At 42.8% G+C, this 21,560-nt stretch overlaps 1 protein-coding gene and 1 non-coding gene across 2 annotated transcripts; both read right to left on the bottom strand.

Annotated features, from left to right (window-relative positions):
- Positions 1–2,140: 2,140 nt before the first annotated feature.
- On the bottom strand, positions 2,141–2,213 carry trnaf-gaa (transfer RNA phenylalanine (anticodon GAA)). The gene has a single exon. It is a non-coding gene; the product is annotated as a tRNA-Phe (tRNA).
- A 4,510-nt stretch (positions 2,214–6,723) lies between these two features.
- On the bottom strand, positions 6,724–20,558 carry LOC143104984 (G-protein coupled receptor 22-like). Its single transcript, XM_076269354.1, has 3 exons — positions 20,476–20,558; positions 20,071–20,175; positions 6,724–9,841 (listed from the first exon to the last, which is right to left on the bottom strand). Exon 3 carries the CDS (start codon positions 9,715–9,717, stop codon positions 8,179–8,181), a length of 1,539 nt encoding a protein of 512 aa, XP_076125469.1. The 5' UTR covers positions 9,718–9,841; positions 20,071–20,175; positions 20,476–20,558; the 3' UTR covers positions 6,724–8,178.
- Between the last annotated feature and the right edge of the window lie 1,002 nt (positions 20,559–21,560).

Genomic DNA, 21,560 nt, shown 5'->3' with positions numbered 1-21,560 from the left:
GATCCCGTGAGGGAAATTTGACTCTGCATTTAACCCAATCCGTGAATTAGTGAAACACACTCAGCACAAAGTGCACAATCAATGAGGTGAAGCACACACTAATCCCGACGCAGTGAACTGCCTGCTACAGCGGCGCTCGAGGAGCAGTGAGGGGTTAGGTGCCTTGCTTAAGGGCACTTCAGTTGTTCCTACTGGTCGGTGTTCGTACCGGCAACCCTCCGGTTACAAGTCCGAAACGCAAACCTGTAGGCCACGGCTGCTCCAAAGAAGGGTCAGAGCAGACTCTATTTTTTGAGAAAGCTTAGGTCATTTAATGTGTGGTCATGGTAAAAAAAATAGTTTTCATCTGTAGCTTATTCGGTTCAAAAGTTGTAGTCAAAACCCTTTTTCGGACAGTCACCAGATTGCATTTGGGGACTTTGAGGGTCCACATATACCCAATCATAAATATTTTGTGTTTCCCATAGCCAGAAAAGGTGAAATATTTTTTAATTTTACATTTGTATTGTATCTCATCTGGTTCAAAATATGCAGCCTACAGTAATCCCTTTTCAGGTGGCGGCCATATTGGATTTGGCAGCCATCTTGGTCCCAGGGGCCACTGGCTCTGGCATCCTCACTAAATCATTTCAGTATGCCCTCAGCTGCATCCATGCCAAATTTTGTGCTTGTAGATAAATTGGCGAAAACAATGGGGTGTAAGGCCATATTGGAATTGGAGGATTAAGGGGTCCAGATATACTGGGTCATAAAGATGAACATTTATATGTGTTTCCCATGATCAATTAAGCTGAAAAAGATATCAAGTTTGTATTTGCAGCTCATGTGGTTCAAAAGTTATAGTCGGAACACTTTTCGGGCAGCGGCCATATTGGATTTGGCTGCCATCTTGGCCCCAAGGGTCGCTGGCTGTGGCGCCCTAGCTAAATCATTTCAGTATGACCTAAGCTACATCTGTGCCAAATTTGGTGCTTGTAGATAAATTGGCGCAAACAATGGGGTATAACTACAGTCAAAACTGATTTTTTGGACAGGGGCCATATTGGAATTGGAGGATTAAGCTGTCCAGATATACTGGGTCATAAATATAAACATTCCAATGTGTTTCCCATGATCAATTAAGTTGAAAAAGACATCAAGTTTGTTTTTGTAGCTCATGTGGTTAAAAATCTAGTCGGAACTCTTTTCGGGCAGCGGCCATATTGGATTGGCTGCCATCTTGGCCCCGAGGGTCTCTGGCTCCGGCGCCCTAGCTAAATCATTTCAGTATAACTTGACCTACATCTGTGCCAAATTTGGCGCTTTTAGAAGAAATTGCGCGAAACAACCTATTTATGTGCTTAAGGCCCCCCACTATAACCCTTTTTTGCTATTTGACTCATCATTTCACATACAAACATATAAATAATGTCAGATAGCGAATTAGTAATTATTTAAAAAACATTATAATCATTTTTAAAAATCTATCTCCTGCCAGCAGGGGGTGCTGCAGCACCCTCAGCACCCCCCTTCCCGCGCCCTTGGGTCTCTCTATCGCAAACCCCATCCCTGCCCCGCCCCCGATCACACACAAACTTCTAAACGCGTCTCTCTCTCTCTCTTTCTCTCTCTCCCCCCGCGGAGCTTGAAGGTACGCACAGTGCGTACGGCCGTACAGCTGCAGGCGCCACTGCTAAAGAATGTTTGATTCAAGTTCAGCAGCGTGTGTTGCGAACTATTTGTTTCTCAGCAAATGCCACGATGAACGGTAACAAATAGGCTAGTCATGTAGGCTAGTCATATCGTGGGGAGTTTATTATTTCGTTTTGGCAAGTAGCCGTATAATAAGCGGGATAATGTATAGAACGCCGGTCATTACTGTGAAAATAAGTCCCTTCAGGGCGGAACAAGACCCCTCCGCTGCGCGTCGGAGAATAGGCTGATTGCTGATCAATTGTTGATTATCTTTATAACTTAACTGATCACAGTGACAAATTCTGTTTTCGAATTTTCTGTCGGCACATAGGACAGAGCCATGTCGGTCTCTACAGCCATGTATCTCTACATAACTCTGACATGGCTGTTCTCTCTCGCGTCAGCTGAACCGCTATGGCAAAACTATTCTTTTGCACGAGTGCAAAAGGATGCACTCCGGCTACTTTGCCGAAACCCGGGATCGAACCAGGGACCTTTAGATCTTCAGTCTAACGCTCTCCCAACTGAGCTATTTCGGCTTGTACAACAGCATTCCCACAATGCATTTCAAATGTGATTGACAGTATTTTTGTTTCCACTATAAACCTCTTGGGGGCACCAAACTCCTATTTGAGTGATATTTAATTAATGACGATTCAAAAGAGGCCTAATCGTGACAGTTGACCAGTGTTTTATTGACATGTAACATTTACGTCAGTGGAAATAACGTTTTGAACTATTATGCACAGCTACCCCTTATTTATGATTCCACTCTGAGAATTTGTTATAGCTTTAGTTGACAAAGCTAAAGTTAAACTCCACATTTTCAAGGTCACATTCATTGATTGGCAACTAGCTTAAAGAGCTTCAAGTGTGATAAATTAACGTTACAGTGACAGGATTTTCAGACAAATAACATTCATCTGGCATGAATCAGTTACATATCAAAGTCTGACACTAGGCCTATTTACAAGCACGCACCTTGTGGAAAAGCAGATTCCAAAATGTTTGGGTGAGGACTGACTAAGGTTAGCTAACGTTATCTCTTCATATTTCTATTTTGTGCAATAATCTAACCATACTCTATATTATAAATTAAAATAACGTAGGCCTACCTTGTGTTGCAGTTATTCGGCTTGAGAGAAGCCTACAAGTAGCCTACCTACACCAACACTTCTAAAACCTTGACAGATATTTTGCATTTGAAAAAAACTCACCTCGTGCACTCTTGCGGTTGTCTACGGAAAACAATCTGGCCAAAAAACATCTCGTCATCGTGATTCTTCTGACATCCTCCGGACACTACCTACAGATGCATCTGATCAGGGGTCATCAAGGTCACAGGAAGATGAAGTAATTGCGCACTAGCTGACATGAATCGAAGATCTGTTTACAGCAGGGCTTTGAACCAGATTTTTTTGTCAATTGGTTCGTTCTGAACAGAAACAGTATTTTAACGTTTCCGGTTTTGGTACCCACCCTAAAATTGACGTTCCCGAACCGGTTAGAACAAAAAATATTATTCCAGAACCGGTTAATAACGTTCCATGTCAGGTGTCGGAAAAAAATATACGTATGCTTTCAAAACGGCTATTAATAGTCACAACAAGACTCGATCCTACAGCAAACAAACACTAGGCCTCTGCTTTATACAAGCTGCACCAGTGTCTTCATATAGCCTTTAGCCTAAATAGTTTCCTGGTCAAACAAAAAAAGTATATTTTTGGTGGGTACTGTAATATTGGATTCTTGGATGCCTTCATATTGTCTAAATGCCAAAATGAGGACTATTATGTTTATCCAAATAAATTAAAGCTGTAGCCTTAATGTTAATGCTAGATTTTTCCAACAATGTTCGTCACGGCCTAGTAAAAAGAGAAAACAGGTGAAATGAAATCATTGAGATTTGGAGACTCAATAGGCCTTTTGATTGCCTGCTCGTGGCAAGCTCTGTCTTTCTGCACTCTCCATGCATTCATTGAATGACAGGTGGTGACCCTCACCATTTCACTGAAGACACAAAACTTGGACACAAAACTTCCCAGGAACAAAAAAGGAACCGGTATTAACCGGTTACCACTACCAGAACATAAAATAATCATAAAGTTTCTGGTTTTGTTTCTGTTCCTACTGTAGCAAAATGGCAAAAGTTTCTGGTTTTCGTTTTCGTTCCATGAACCGGTTCAAAGCCTTGGTTTACAGTAAACCTGTCATGTTTAGCTTTGATTGCTGAGTGATTTTCATGTTTTTCTGTCTGAATTCAGTATCCTGAGAGCAAATGACTCTGATGGATATGGCTATTATTAGGGAGGCCCGTGGATCGGCCATGGAGACAGATGTGACACAAATCAGCTAGTATCTGAAATATGGTTGAACATTCAGATCAAATCCATTACTGAAAATTTGAATTGTGATTTTCATATGTTAGAGTTGGAAAATCATTATCTTTATCTTAGTTATTGTTATCTTTATCATTATCTCGTGTGTGTGTGTGTCTGTGTGGGTGTATGAGAGAGATAGGCTATGTATGAGGTGAGGGAGAGAAGGGAGGATTTGCATGTGAGTGTGTCTGTGTTCATGTGTGCATTAGTGCGTGTCTGTGTTGTGGCCTGTTGTATAAGTTGCCGCGCTCTTCTGATTCTCCCTCTCCCCGAAGCTACAGCCCACACAGCAGGAAGCACGTTTTCTCAGCGAGAGTGATCGCTCTCTCACAGTGCTCTGTTCAGCCCACAAACTTAAACTAACAGCCATTTCAGCGCATAGATAGTCTCTCTGATATCTCCCTCTTTAGTCACACTGAGCATACTGCCTCTATGCAGCCCGAGTATCACTCCTGTTGCAACAAAAGCCACACAATTGCAAAGAGGATATCTGTCAGATTTATTGAAACAGACATTCTTTACATACAAGAAAACAGCACAGTGGAGATACTATAATAATTGCAACATCACGTGAGTGCATGCAGTGCATGGGCTTTGGATGTGCGTCTATTTCACAAAGAAACATGGTGTGTCGTTAAATCCAACATACTGCATTTAACCCTGCGATACCCAGATCGCAGATGCTATAAAAAATATCTCTACCTGCAGTCCCCTTTAACCTTATTGTTTTGTCAGCCACCACATTCATAACCATCTTACAAAAGTATATACAGGCCTTTGGCTGTCTTGTTTTGTACTTGTTCTCTCTTCTTTCTCTCAGGATTCAAAGGTGTTACACCTGTGTAACTGGGTGTCAGATGAGTCTGAACCTCTGGTTTACCACATCACTTTTGTTTTTTGTTTTTCATCTGTTTGCTTCGCTGTTTCACTGTCACAAGTCAAACAACACCATCACATTCTATCCCTATTATTCTCATATATTATACATATAATGAGCAACACAGAACAACATTATTCATTACGTAGAGATATCAAATGATAAGTGGCACTCACTGAAATGTGAGCAGTACAGTCACTGACTTAAGTACAATGTTATTTGTCATTTCACATCATGTGTATGAAGTTAACCTACTTATAATCTTATATGTGATCTTTAGTACTGAATGTACATATGACGTTTAGTTGGAACATGAGTTCAAATATGTGATTCTGAGGTAAGCCAATCTTGCACATAAAAGGATGTACAATCAAAATCAAAAGATTACAGACTGGTTAGTCAAGAAATATGTACAAACTTTAAATATGTACATTAATTAGTGTTGACTTGACCCTGAATCTACTTTTTTTATACACATCACATCCCACATTGTTTCTGGAAATACACGCAGACTCTCTCTGTCTCTCTCTCTGTCATACACACACACACACACACAAACAGACATACAAACAAACACACATATACACACACCTTTCAACAAGCATACAAATATCCGACACCTAATGCACTGGATCACCTACAATTGAATTATAGGTAGGCTGAGCCATTAAAGCCTTTTAAAAAGACACACACCCCTCACTTATCTCAATTACAAAGGATCATTCGTTACAAAAAGCACATCGAAATAAAACATTATGTTCACACACATCATGCTCAATTTACTGTCACAACAATTCACAATTTCAACTGTGGAGCACACACTGGATGTCCAGACACAATAGTGGAGTAGACCGATGGGCAAAGAGCTACAGACACACATTTCTCTATAACACAGAGTACAATGTCAAAACATCTCTATCCACTTACTCTCGTTTTTGATACAGAACACATTCAGCACCTTGGATACCCTCTGAGCAGAATTAAGGCATGAGTCGTTTTTTGACAGGGCAAAGCTAACTGGTATTTTGTGTAAATTTGAAGAATTTGGTTCCAAAACGCTATATCTCCATTTTTAAAAACAATAATACATCATGTTATTTAAAGGAATTATCCGGAGTAAAATGCACTTTAGATCAATTTAAGGATGATTTGGAGTACATACGTTGAGTTGACATCAAAATCATGTCATTCGGATGTGTTTTGAGTCAAAACCCCGGATGTGTTTTTTAGTCAAAACTCGTTAGCCTGGAAGTGACCAGGGCAAGTCATTTCGCCGCTACAAAACGCTATTTTTATACCTCTTCTACAGTTCCAAACAACATTACACTTACGTGGTAGTGAGTAGAGGGTCCCTAAAGCCAAACCGAAGTATCCCGAGGTCTTTATGTGGTCGGATAGAGAGTCCAGAATGAATTTCATCAAGCCAGTACCTTTCCGGAAATGTTGCTGCTGCAGCTGGCTTCTTTAGGGGAAAGTCCGTAGGAGTCGATTGCCGAGTGTGGAGTAACACGCTCTGGAAATTCACTATTTCGTTGCCGTTTTAAAAAAAATACTGGACTATGTTTTTTTTTTTTTTTTTTAAACGGCAACGAAATAGTGAATTTCCAGAGCGTGTTACTCCACACTCGGCAATCGACTCCTATGGACTTTCCCCTAAAGACGCCAGCTGCAGCAGCAACATTTCCGGAAAGGTACTGGCTTGATTAAATTCATTCTGGACTCTCTATCCGACCACATAAAGACCTCGGGATACTTCGGGATACCCTCTACTCACTACCACGTAAGTGTAATGTTGTTTGGAACTGTAGAAGAGGTATAAAAATAGCGTTTTGTAGCGGCGAAATGACTTGCCCTGGTCACTTCCAGGCTAACGAGTTTTGACTAAAAACGGTAAAATCGAACTTTCTCAAAACACATCCGAATGACATGATTTTGATGTCAACTCAACGTATGTACTCATCCGTAAATTGATCTAAAGTGCATTTTACTCCGGATAATTCCTTTAAGTGTGTATTTCAGGTAATATCAATACAATTGCAGTTTTGCTGTTCTGATTGGGTAAAGATAAATCAAATAACAATAACCCAATTACAGTTGCACTAAAATTACCTGGAAAACAAAATGTAAAAAAAATGATAATTGAATGATAATGAAAATAAAAATTTGTTGAAATGGAGGATATAGCGTTTTGGAACCAAACTCTTCATTTGTTGTTGTTTTTTTGCGTGTATGTATGCATTTTTGTCTGTCTCCTCAGCTGGCTGTGTGTAAGTCTATGTGTGTGTGCTCTCTAAGATGTTAATTTGTTCCTCATCTTGCATTTCTACACTCTCATACTGAGCAGCTGATTTAACAACTGTCAGTATGTTGTCAGAAGATGTCGACCATACCTTTGGTGTAAACATAGTCTAGGTGCAGAGACCCGTACAATGTCAGTGTGTAAATCCCAAGAGTTGTATGTGTGTGTGGGGGTGTATGAGTCAGTATTCAGAGAAGTGGCTAGGGGCCAGACAGCCAGGCCGAGACTGAAAACAGCATCTGCATGTGAAATTGCATGTATTGTGTTCATCTGGTATGCTGGTGGTCAGATGTAAAACTTTTTCCCACTAGCAGTTGCTAAGGAAACCTGATGGTGCCGTTACATTTCTATCACCCCTGTCTTCACCAGCACATGAGCTGTTTAATGAACACACCTTTGGCATCCCAAGTTTGTCTTTTGTTGGGCTGCGGAAAATAGGCTGGCAGACCATATCCAGATACACTCACCTTTTCCTTTGTAATTTATTCATACAACTCAAATACAAAATAATTGTCCCAAAGAAAACATTTACATCAACTAGTACTGTTTTTTTAACAAGTGTATAGAAGATTTACATTCATAGACACAGGAAAGAGGCAGAGATTTAACTAGATACTGCCCTTATTGAACATTATATTGCTATCTAGTCTTTGAAAATTGTATTACTTTTTGCTAAAAAACATGACAACTACAAAATATCCACTTGACAACATATGTCTGCTAAACGCTACTCAAAATATGTGTTTGACCATTATTACATCCTGGGTAATAATACATTATTCCCAAGGTACTCCTTTTGAGATAGATTATAGGGTTCTGAAGACCACTTAAAGACATTACTGTTTTGAGTAGTGTAAGAGCTTTCTTCACAGCTCTGTGGTTAGAACATGATTGGCATCCATAATTGGAGCCTTGATTGTAGTACTGCAGTGCTGAACATGGCTCTGTCACAGCGGTTCCGTCAGGCAGCGGTCCGTGGCGTCGCTACCCTCCGTGCGATGTTTGCGGCTCTTACGCGGCTCCACCCAGGAGTTGTGTATGACGGTGCCCCCGGGCGAGGGGTCCACCTGCAGCAGCGAGACCACGCGCTTCTTGACCTTGGCCCTGAGCACCCGCCGCAGCTTCTGTCGTGTGAAGGCGTAGAGCAGCGGGTGGGAGATGGTGGTGCCGTAGGCCATGGCCAAGAAGCAGAGCCGCAGCGACACCAGCGTGTCGTTGGGGCCCAGGCAGAGGATCAGCACGTTGGCCACCGAGATGGGCGCCCAGCAGCCAATGAAGGAGGAGATGATGATCAGCGACATGCGGAAGACGCGGCGCTGCCGCTCCCGCCGGTCCCGGTGCCGCCGCACGGCCCGCCGCAGGGCAATGATGGCTGACACCGAGGCCTGGACCCCGACAGAGGCCACCGGCGCCGGGGACGGGGACGCCGCCGCGCTGCTGTCCGCTCCACCCACCAGGGGCGCTGTGGACAGGGCCGGGGGGGAGGTGGCCGTGGGGGTGGGCGAGGAGATTAGCGGCGGGTGGGTGAGCTGCTTGGTCTGCTCAGCGGCCTCCTGCTCCTCCTGCTGCTCGGCTTTGCTGCGTCGGTGACGGCGTCCGCGGCGACCCCGGCAGCCCAGGCTTCGTCGGGCGCCGCAGCCACCGCCCCGCTGGTTCTTGCGCATGTGCGAGCCGATGCGGATGTTGAGGGCGCGGAGAATGCGCGAGTACGTGAAGAGCATCACCACCACCGTGGCGAAGAAGATGGGCACCTGCAACAGCAGGTGGTAGTACATGCCCAGTCCCATGTGGTAGCCCTGCCCGCCCATGCACAGCAACGTCCGGTTGTGCCACACCGCTTCCGGCGACTGGGTGGTGGTGGCGGCGGTGATTGATGAGCCGCCGTTCTCCTCCGCCGCTGCTTCTTCTTCCGAGGCGAAAAAGTCCACCTCGATGAACGGGATGAAAAAGACGGCCAGCGAGACGGCCCAGACGGCCGCCAGCAGCAGCCCGGCCCAGCGCGGCGTCAGCAGCCGGTTGGCCGGCCGCACGGAGATGTCGTAGCGGTCCATGCTGATGACCAGCACGTTGATGGCCGTGGAGATGCTGGCGAAGGTGACGCACGCCTCGTGGAAGCAGCAGATGAGCGCCAGGTCGCGACCGGGCGGCAGCAGCACCACCACCACCGTCAGCGGCAGGCACAGCACGCACACCACAATGTCCAGGATGTGCAGGTTGACCGTCACCAGGTTGCTGACCGAGTCCACCAAGTTGGACTGTGAGCAGTAGAGCACCAGCACCGTCAGGTTGCTGCTGAAGCCGAGGACCAGCTCCAGCATCAGGAAGCTGGTCAGGGACACCTGGAAGCTGATCGGGTACGGCGTCTGCCACGCCACGGGGGGCGGAACGGCCGAGCCGCCGTGGCTCTCCAGGATGCCGACGCTCGCCACCGTCCCCGTGCCATCGCTGGTCTCCAGACGCAGGGTGGTGTAGCTCTCTGTCTCCATGGCGACGCTGCAGCGAGGCGATGAGGGGCTTTACCTCATGTGGTGACAAGGCCAGTGGCCCCAGTGCAGCGGGGTGTCCATTCTACTAAGAGTCAGAGGGGTGATGGACAGCTGTGAGCCACGCCTGAGGAGGAGAGGAGAGGTAAGAAGTGAGTATGAGGAAGAGAGCAGAGAGGTAGTTAGAGAATGGACAGGGACATCAGTATGCAGTCATATACTGCAATTTATCACTAAATCATTCTTATGTCTTGCATCTCTGTTGAATTGTTAACTACATTTCATTGGCTTTGTAACTGTGCTGTACAATGACAATAAATAAAAACCATAAAGTGTCTTTTTTTTCAGTGGCCATGGTAACTATAATGGTCACTGAAAACATGTTCCTACAGGTACATACTATACTAGCAGTCAAGTGCAAAGTGCGAAACATGAGGGTTAAAAGTTATGTACACATACATTAATTGCACAGCAATATAAAACATACAACCTATCCCAGACAAAACTGCCTATGCACATTAAATCAGAAATCTTAACCAGACTCTAACAATGTAATTCTACATATTTAATCTTATCCAGACTCTAACAATGTAGTTCTACATATTTAATCATGAGTGTGGTCGTATTGTATTCAAACATATGCTCTTTAAGCCAAACATACACCGTCCCGTAATTGAAACTGTCCAGGCGCCGGAGACCCCGGTCAATAAATTGCTGGTAATAGGATAACATCCTATACAGTCTGTCCCTGCACTGCATGCTCCCTTCAGCTCACCTGCCATCTCCTGAGCTCCCTGAGCCTCACCCTCTCTCTCTCTCTTTCTGCTGGCCCATCTCTAGCCTGACAACAGCCATCAAAGCTGTCGTCTCTATAGCATACTGGGCAGCAGATGTTCCTTCTGTGGAGGGAGCATGTCCCTGGGAGCCTGGATATCCTGCTCTGTCACACATTATGATCCTCAACAGTTGTTGCTGCACAAAGGCACCACACACACACATACACTGCAGTTCACACACAGTCACTCACTATCTCTCTCTCTCACACACACACACACACATTCAGGCGCACACTATCACTCTCTCTCACACACACAATCATATATATACATACATATAGACACAAACACACACACACACCAGCCACTACCTGAAGGGTAACAATGCAGTCCCATTTAGACTTAAAGGTTACCCTGAAAATTGACAGGCAGAGTAGAAAGATAAGACATGCAGATTTAGTGCCTATTATGAAGAATAAGCAACTCAGCATCTTCCCAGTCCTCATTTTTAAATGGGCATGTTTTTTCTTTAATTATTTATTTTTATTTTGGCTCACAGCCACGACTCAGACAGGAAATGACTGCTCTAGAAGTTTTGCAGTGCTAGCAAATATTCTTAAGGTTATGATGTTGATGTTCATTCATTAGACATAGAGTCCTTTAGTAAAGACCATTTTAAATACCCTGGCAGTGAGCCATAATATATTTGATTTGAAGCATTTATGTTGAAATATAATGGTGGGGTTAAAAATATTCTGCACACTCCTCTAAGAAAAAAAATCACACATTTGCTTCTGTCCTCAGCCGAGGAAATATACGGCATTTCTTTCAGAAAATGTGATGACACTCTAGTTTAGACATGGACACACAGCTAATAACAAAGACAAAAGCATGCTTATTTCAGCAAGTGGATGTTTAAGCTAACAGTATTTGCATAATGCCATTTAAGTGATTGAGTCAGCCTGTCAATACCCAAATGATGTGTGGAGGAACTGAATTGAGAGTCTCTATCAGTAAGGTGTAAAGGACCATCTGTTTTAGTTAATAGGACAGACAGTAATTGGAACCTCATGAGTTATTAATTAAAATAAAGGAAGCATTAAGCACATATTCTGTCAAATAAAAACAAGTGTACAGTAGTAGTCCTTTTCATCAATTATGAATAGATCTGAATGGATCCTGGGATTGCTCACCTATACAACAGTTTACCACATAATCAAAATAACCTCAAACCAAACATTCTGAAAAACAAAATCTGATATAACTATATAAGTTCATACATGTAATTGCCGTGCTTGACTAGTTTTTCATTCTATGAAACTAGTTTTCTTTCTTTTTTTTTTCTGGTACCAGCGGACCCTGTTCTCTGGTGTTGTTGTTTCCATAGCAACCGGGCTGCAGTCTGCAGTAATGAGGGGCCAGCTGCGAGCGAGTGTTGTCCGTGCTGTACTTCTGAATGTCATCACACTAGAGTAAAAGAGTAAATTGACTTACAAGTGTTCGAGTTTGCTGTTTGCCCGGTGACATTTTTCTCATGCCACTACTATGAAACGCGGCCCATTTCAGCTATTGGGGGGAGGAAAAAATTACATTAAATGTGGTGAGGCTCTGGATTGCTGCTGCTGACTCTAAAATGCATGCCGTGATAGAAGCAGAGAGAAGATGGGGATGAGCACTGAACAGGGGCCAAAAGGGGATAGATGACAAGTGAAAGTGTGGGGGGAGGAGAGGAGAAATGTGTGGGGCAGAAAGGATGAAAGAAAGAGAGAGAGAGAGAGGTGGATGGGGTTGCTGCTTTTAAGTGCTGCAGTCTTGCGATCGACTCATCGTAGAGATTTCCAGCTGGCACTGTTCGTGAGCGGACTGCCTGATCATCACTCTGCCGTGCGGGATCAGCCAGAGAGGAGTGGCAGCGGCAACAAAAAAAATGACACCGGTAAGACGGGGACACAGTTTGTGATCCCTGATAAAAGGCGACGTAGGTGCCTGCCGTGGACATCGTTGTCTCTGTTATTGATGACTTTTCAACAATCTCATCACACCGCAGGAGCAGGTTTGGGGTTTGAGCCAAGAGTGTGTGTGTTTGCTCACTCATGGGCCAGCCATCCTACTTCTCAGGTAAACACAGAACTCCAAGGGAGAGGAAAGGGCTGGAAAGGATGATGCGATACGTTTACTATTTTCTCTCCTTACAACCTCCTACAGTGTCCATCTCTCTTGTCTGAGTGGTTAGGAGAGGACCAACATAAAATTCTGGCCTATCCAGAAGTCAAATATGACTGATATGCCACCACATAAGAAGGGCTCTAAGAACAAAGCAGGTCTGTAAAAAGAGTGAAAACATAGATAGATAGATTTAATATTATGGCTTAATTGGTACTTAATGGTCTGTTAAGTATCTGATAACCACACACTGGTTTGTCTGGCTGAACTGTCACTTCATATTATGAATTGATTGAACTGAAGAGGCCCAAGGAGTTGCAGCAAGTGTGTTTGCGTCTGTGAAACAATGCAATGTGACCTTCACTTGACCCCTGAGGCTTTAGGCCAGCGGTGCTCAGCCAACTGCTGAATGCACGAACCTGTCTCTCCGTATCACCCATTGAGCCCGATAACCACGCTCAACAGTGAGCCCGTCTTGTATGCAACACACAGAAGCCAGGATCCTCGAGTCATTGCCGAGGAGTGGCACAAACAGCCGCAGACGTATTCAGAGCCCAACATGGGAAAAACAAATGACACACAGTGCGCAGACCCCCCCACCCCACACACACACACATACACACACCTCCTTCCCCTCTCCTCTCTCACAGACGAGATAGTATAGATTAGAAGCTGTTGCTAAGCTGAGCGCAGTGAACGCCACGCAGTGAAGCCCAGGTGTGCTTGCACTGGCACACACACCCTAATTAACTCCCCTGCCAGCGTGGTATTTCACCGGGGAGCCCAGGGGCCGCAGGTAATCTGTTTTAATCACTTCCGACCACCAGAGAGAGAGAGAGAGGAGAGATGACTAAACTAGAAGCCAATCTAAACCCATCTAAAACTACGAGGCAATCAATCAGAGCATTTAGTTGCTTATCACCGCCATTCAAAAAGACTGAGTGATAGGGAGACTGGTGCGAGCTGACTGTGTTGGCACAGAGAGCCTCAGAAAACCTGTCTATCTATCTATCTGTCTGTCTGTCTTCTGTCAGTCTGCATGTCTGTTTACATGCATGCAACATCTGAATACCTTATTCATGATGACTGCATAAAATATTTTGTTTTTCATAACATTTTCCAGAAATAATCTGAGTAGTTTGTCATAATGCATCAAACATAATATTAGGCATAATCAGTAATTCACATTTGATTTGAGAATGATTCACCTTTTACCAGTGCCTGGTACAAAACAGCTCTTTTGGGGAACATGTTAGTCATCTCTATACGAACAAGTAATCAACATTTTGTATGGATTATAAAATAAATGTACTTTTTCAAAAGACCAAACCATTATCACAGAGTACAAGGAACAAAACACCACACATTTAAAAAAATGACATTGAATGGTGGTTTAGATGTATTTATTTGTCAAAAATAAATAAACAAATAAAAATTGACGTAAAATCGTTGTTATGTGTTCAGTGTAGTCAGTTCAGGTAAATGTCACATGACGCAACAAAAGTTGCTAATTCACGGAACAGCTGTTTCTATGGACTGTTTTCAGTGAGAGTGATATCAAAGTTCTTCAAGGCTAAAGAGCCGAGGTCCAAGAAATCCCAAATGTAATTAACCTTATCTCTCCGCTTACTGAGTAGTTCAGGTCATGCCATTTTTAGTTATGGCAAATAACATCTGCTCATTTAGAATTAGCTTCAAATGAAGAAAAACGTCTGATTCCTACATTTAGTCTTACATCATGTCTTCACCTTTATTAGTCTGCTATGTGTGGTGCTTCAAATCCAAATGTTACTGTGACCACTAGATGTAAATCTGGATAATCCAAATGCTTGGGAACAACACCAAATCACAGACAATACAGATAATTGCTGTAAACAATTTAACACTGATTCTTAATCCCTGATATTGTCTCAGTTTAAAGACCAAATTATCAAAAGGATTTTTAGCTCTTGAATTTTCAATAATAAGTACAGATGAATGAATAGATCTGAAACTTCACCCAGGACCAACCCAACTGGTTAAAGTAGCAAGATAAAACAAATTACCACAAAGAAAGCAATGAAGGCAGAGAGCCTTTTCTATTCACCATTGTTTGCATGATGGCTCTGAGCCATCCACAGTTGGCTTACTGTAAGCCTACACTTTGCGCTTCTTCAAGTTGTCATGACACCAAGTCAATTTATAGAATAGGAGTCCGCAGAATGAGTGTTCTAAACACCTACTGTGTCGCCAATTGTGCATTTGGGGCTTTATCAATCTAGCACAGAGCATTCAGACTGAAGGGGAATCAGCCAATTAAAGAATATGTCAATTTGCCTCCTTTCAAGCATACATTTTACTGTTGAATGCTCTCGTTCGAAATATAAAGCCGACCTCACAAATCACTCCTAATTGTTTACAGTACATTTGCTTACAAGTGTGTGCTTCCGTGCATATGTGTCAGCCGTAGACACCCACGTACACGTACGCATGCACACACACACACACACAAACATACACACACACACGCAAACATACACACACAATCTTACACAGGCACACACACACTCACAGTCACACACACACGATTAATGGTTGAACATTTGTTGGAAAATAATCAGCGGGAAGGGGGAGGGGGTTGAGATGGATGGAAAACATTTTTTTTGCCTCCTCTGGCCTCTACACCTCTGATCCTCCTACTCGTAAATCATTCACTCTGGCAGGGGTGAGACAGCCCACTCCATAACCAGACGCGGGAGAGAGAACCACCACAACATTTCAGCACAAATATGACACAACTCGGTAGCCAGTACACAGGCAGAATATGAAAGCGCCAGAACAGGAGAGGACCGCGGTGCACAATGGTTCACAACATAGGTTCACAGAAGCCAGGTCACCTTTCAAGGCTTTGGCATGAAACTGCGGGGAGACTTTTTGCTTTGCCATTGTAAGCTCTGGGCTGCTCAATGTTCAATAAAAAAATTCTCAAGTTTGATGAGTTTAAAAAAAAGCACACACAGAGAGGAAAAACAAACACCATTTTCAGAGACATAAACAAGTGAGATCTCCTTAACAGTAGGCCTACACATTGGGTCTACATATTGGCTGCCCACGCTTGCTATTAGCATAACAGACACACACACACACACACACACACAGGGATACTCAAACAATAAGGCTTAAGTTATTTCCCTAGCCTCTGAGAGGAAATATCTCTTGCCGGTTTTAATTTCTTAAAATAGGTTTTAAAAAGGGTCTGACACAGTAGTGGCGTTATCTAGAATGATTGTGTGTGACTACAGACCAAAATACAAAACTCTTTAAATGTTTTATATGAGATACCCTAAAACACAAAATTAAAATTTGAGCAAAGCACAGAAAGAGAGAGAGAGAGAGAGAGAGTACTAATAACAGTGGCACATTGGATTTCTTCCTACTTCTCTACCACTCGAGTGGCCCCAGTGATCTTTGCTGAAGCAGCCATAATAGAGACCCATCAAGCACCTATCTGGTGAAGAAGGATCATGGTCAGCGCAAAAGGCTGACGTCAGCCAAAGAGATAGAAGCCTCAGCATTCCCTTGTGACACTGCCTGAATCACAAGCAGATCTCCTGCATGCCTTCAAAAACTTTCAGTTTCCAGGCTGCTACAAAGACGTCATTAGAAACAGGTATGTATGGGTGGACATACTACATAAGCATAAAGCTTTTATTCGCCATTTAAACTACTGTCATAAAATGGGTTGAAATTGAAACTGCCAATATTCTACAGTGGTGTGAAAATGCCTTTTCAAATATCTCACAAAATTGTTCCCTTCAACTGCGATGGCAAGGTTGTGCAGAAATGTTTCAAGCATTTTCATAATTGTCTGTTTATATTTCTAACGGTTTAATTTTTATTTAACAGTGTTTAATATCACATTAATATGATGCAATTATCAATAAATTATGAAGAAAATCACTGAATTAATCTTCTGTAACAAGCCTTTAATTAGGAGCCACCTGCCTGGTAAATAGTTTTAGGAATGGAAATGTTTCCCTCCCCTGGTAAGGGCTTTTGATCTCAGGTGAGTTTCAGCATGAGGCCGCATGTTTTTCTATGCCTCAGATGGCATTACAGGCATACAGGGATCTATGTGTTGACTAACTAACACTGGCTTCTTTATCTGCCAAAGGAGCATGGCCTATTCTAGATATGAGATATTGTTTTCTTCTCTGTTGAATCCCACAGGTGAATTCCCACTGCATCTCTCTGCAATTAATGTTTTGTTCCCTCTGCTTTTTATGGGTCAAATGTCATTGCTGTTATTTTGTGCTATGCTGATACTACAGCCTGCTTAAAGTGACCATACATTAAACTATATTAAATGTTGTGTGTCAATAGTTCGTCATTAAAATCAAAATAATTTGAGTTAAATTTTTCCATCTACATTCATTAAACACGAAAAGTGGATGACACCAAATGCATGGATTCCTTCTGAATGAAATTAAATCCTTAAGAGGATATATTAGTAGTTTGAGATGAAAAGGGCTTAAATTAATTATCTATTGTAAGACACTGGACAACGGTTAGACAGAATTATGTTTTATACCCCACCCCCTAAACGAGGATCAACACAAAAAAGACTAAACATGAAGGACACACTATTTCAATTTCAGGAAACTCCCTACATTTGTATTAATTAGTTAAATTAAAGACCACACAGCCAATCTTGTTAACCATTCAATTTGTTCCCATTTACTTTTCTTTAAAGACAAAGCAAAAGGTTTGCATGTCATCTTGCTAACCACCGGCCTATCCCTCACCTTACAATGAAAGCAACAGAGGCGTTTTGATTGATCTCTTCACCTTGGTGTATTGATGCTGTTCTTGTCTTTAACCTTTCGATACACCCAATAACACCACTGTCTTTATTATCTTTTACAGTTATTGGTTTAATGAAGAATTTTCAGCTAATGTAAGAAGAGCAAAGGAGAAGAAGCTGTTCAACTATCTACTTAAAAAGTAGATCCTCTTCAAAATACACACAGTTAATATATATTTAATTACTATTTACTTTATTCTTTTAAGTTCAGCTGGCTCTTAAACATAAGAAATGTCATTACTGATACATGACATGAACATGACAATAAACTTGAACCTAAAATGCAAGTCTATCAGATAAACTGATAGATAAACAGATACACCTTCTCTGGAATACCATAACCATAAAATGTGAAAGTTTCTTTGTTCAGGCAAAATTGTTCATGCTTTCTGATGTTTCTATTTTGGGCTCTGAGACTAAATGATATGTCAGATAACAACCTATGCGTATGGGCCTGTGGTCTCATTTTGGGCTGGAATTACTCTGGTCGGTCATCTAACTGGCGACGGCCAGCTTTGGTCATAGGTGCTCAGCGACCTTCAAGGGAACATGAGACAATTCTGGAGCGCTGCATTGTCCTGCTTCATCGTGGCATGAATAATTGAACAACAGGCTTTTATGGCGGAATCCTGGAATCAAAGCGGCCACTACCTAAACTTGAGAGCCAAATACAATGAAGGTGCAGAGAGGGAAGAAACAGAGACTATGACAGTGAAAGAGAGAGAAAAAAAGAGAGGAGGAGGTAAGAAAATGTCGAGAAAGATGAAAGGGAGTGGAGTCGTTTAGCGCAAAATATGGAGGTTGCTTATCTACAGACAGAAGCAATTAAAGTAAAAAAAAACTTCTGATACATCTAGTGGCGGTGAAGCAAAGACACGGGGCAGATGTGTCCTTTTTTTCACTCTTTCTTCAGCAATGAAAGACCTATCGCTCTGTCAAGAGGTTACCTCGTGCTCAGAGTGCAAACACATGACATGGCACAGCGGAGTTAAAATGGGAAAGCTTTCATCATGACCAAAAGTCCTCACCATCTTAACCTCATTGCCCCATCTGTCTTTCTCCCCTTCGATCCTCTCTCTCTCTCTCCTGCTCTCTCTTTCTCTCCCATGTTCCTTTTTTGGCCTACACCTGCATCCATCCACCTTTCATCTTTCTTTCCCTGCTTTTTTAAGCTTGCTTAGGTTATCTTTCCATTGGCCTGCTTTTACAATCACTTCTCTCTCTTCCTTCTCATCACTACTCTTGCTCCCTCCTCTTACATGCCCAGTACTCAATGCTTTTTTCCCAGCCATTATTCAGTGGAGAGGATGGAACAGGAACACCACTTTCATCCTTCCACACTTTTCCTGCGATGATCTGAGGTGCTAGAGTATAGAGTAGACATGGAGTAGGGTGATACGCAGAGAAATATTGTGTCTGATGCATCATATTACATTACCCAATACAAAAACAGCACTTCTTTGTGTAGAGCTTACTTTGAAGTGTTTGGTTCTACAAAGACTTCCAGGGGGAGGGGGGGGGGGGGTCTCAAAGATGCAAATAGCATGTTTCCTTGCTCCCATGAAGACAAATGCACATCTGCATATGCATCATATTTTTTTTACGCAAGCACATGCAGACATCAGAGTGCTCTAACATACAATTCACAGACCCAGACACTCACACACCCGCACACACACACACACACTCTCTCACACACACACACACACACACATATACACATACTGCAGTTCAACACAAGTATTGTGGAAGATGTTTTCCTACATAGCTCTCAAAGGACCTACAAAGTTCTCAAAGGACCAGTTCTCAGAGGAGGTCGGGAAAAACAAACAGCTTCTGAAAACCTGAGCCCGCACCCGCATGCTCAGAGTCAAACAACAACAAATCCATTCCATGGAAAGATCCCTCTGCACAGTAGCCTATACGAACAAATATTTCCAAACTCACATGTTTAGTGCAAATCTCAGTTTAAAGCAATAACAAGCAGTAAATGATTTAAGTATGTGACTATCTTTTGTGAAATTCTTAGATAACTGAATTGTGTTACCACTGAGCCTAATGTAGCAGGCTATATTGTATTTTATAGATGGAAAATAATCTTGCCATTGCTTGCAAATGAATAAATACATTACAATACATTGGGATACATTCCAAAAATACTGCCACTCAGGTCGTTAGTTGATTTTTGAGTTCCACTTAAAATCAACTAACATAACCTCTAATCCAAACTTATGTTAATGAGATTTCCTCCCTTGGTTGATCCCTCAAAACAAAGTGAAATGAGTCCCTGTGTTTTACAGGTTGTGTGCTTCAACCTTAACAACAGAACATATTGCCACAGCTGCCATGTGCCAGTAGATTGATATGCAATTTGTCATATTTCATTGACATATCCTATAATATAGGCCTACGACAACTCTCACGATTACAGTATAATAACAGAATAATGTCAGAAAACACCCTATAGATTTTGACGTTGAAACACGCGAACAGAAATTATCTTCAACACTTAAGCAAAATATATACCATGCGGTATTAGCGGTTGGTGTATAGCAGATGTGCTACTGAACTTACCTCCCGCTGCGGTGTGGTCCGGTTCCCGCTACATTCTTCTGCAGGTGCCCATCGTCCTGCCTCCTGAGACCCACAGCCTGCTCCTCTTTCAACGGTAGCCTACGTCTGGAAAGTTTTTTATTCAAGCAAAACACCGTTTGAGCTCAGTAAACAAATCAAGCGTGTGTCAGTGCACATCACACGCGAGGGGCTTCCCTTATATAGTCACTACCTGTCCATCCTTTTAAATACTCTACTTTTCGCGCATTTGAAGAAACCCTACCATTTGTCTCCGTGGCTGTATCAGTTAGGCTATAGGCTACTACAAAGGCTGTTGGGACGGAGAAAACAAGCAAATAGAGCTTTTTCTCTGACAGGTTGACTCCTTGTCACACGCACTGCGGTTTAGGACCAGTGGGTACCCACCAGAGATACAGAAGGAGCTCTTCCCTCTTGTCCAATACGGCGATGTCTGCAGGCTGCCGGGGAGGGAGAAGGGGAACGGGCGGGGGTGTCGGGCTCGAATAGGCTCCGAGCCGTGAGTAGGCTACGAGGATGGAGGGAGGGAGGCGCTACACATTCATGCAAGGTCATCCGAGACTCCTCAAGGGTGAACGTGCCAGAGGCGCTCCTTTAACAGAATTACTTGAATTTATAATTGTTATGAATGGAAATGGGCTCAAATGCTGTCCTACTCAAAAATGAGCTGTCAACCCCTGAGTCCCCGATGCTGAGTGAAAAATATGAAGTTGCAGTCAGAGATTCCCTCACGTGCCTTGACGCAATAGCCTACCCCTCATTTCGTTAACAAGCCCTTTTAACGCGTTTGTCGGTAGCCTACCAGTGATCTCTCGTTTATTTTAACAGCCTAGACAATGGGATGTGCTCATCATTTTGTATGAAGGTAGGCTAGATGTGCATCTTCTGTGTAGGGATTTTGGAGATTTCAACACCCTTTTTACATTCACCCTCACATCCAAATTAAGTATAAAGATAAGCTACAAAATGGTAATTGCGCTTGAAATGTTTGTGAATGACCTTGAATGGCAATCCTTTACAATGTCGTGCTGCTGTGTTCTCCCACTGAGAAACTCTCTCTCGTGCAGGACGGATACGGGGCTTTCCAGCTTGTTATCCCCTGCGTGACACCCGTCTTAAAGGACATATGACTTTAATCTTCAAGAGAGCATGTATCAAGAGTTCTAGTCAGATTGTTTTTAAAAGAGAGATTAAAGATCTAACAGATCGGCTTCTAAAAACCTCTATCAAAGCCAATGGAGAGGAGTCAATTGCATGTAGACCGCCAAAGGTGGATTGTTCCAAAAACACTGCATGGGAAATATGGATCACGTGGTTTTAGCACATTGCAAGTGTGTGGGCATGTCTGTGTGGTATCATGTATCCATATGTGCCTCTGACTCAAATGGATAGATAGAGAGCATGGATTAATGAAGCAGCAAAAAATGAAAAAGATAGAAATGATGGCTGTGAAAAGAAACAACACTTAAATT

Source organism: Alosa pseudoharengus, unplaced genomic scaffold (assembly GCF_046254945.1).
Source record: "Alosa pseudoharengus isolate Yale_2024_CS ecotype anadromous, Long Island Sound unplaced genomic scaffold, YU_APseudo_1.1 YU_APseudo_1.1_scf_5, whole genome shotgun sequence".
In the NCBI taxonomy this organism is placed as follows: Eukaryota; Metazoa; Chordata; class Actinopteri; order Clupeiformes; family Clupeidae; genus Alosa; species Alosa pseudoharengus.
The sequence above is the reverse complement of the archived record's forward strand: the minus strand, read 5'-3'. Positions and strand labels throughout refer to the sequence as shown.

Excerpts from the sequence above, each read along its gene's own strand:
- LOC143104984 (XM_076269354.1), bottom strand. The coding sequence starts at position 9,717 with ATGGAGACAGAGAGCTACACCACCCTGCGTCTGGAGACCAGCGATGGC.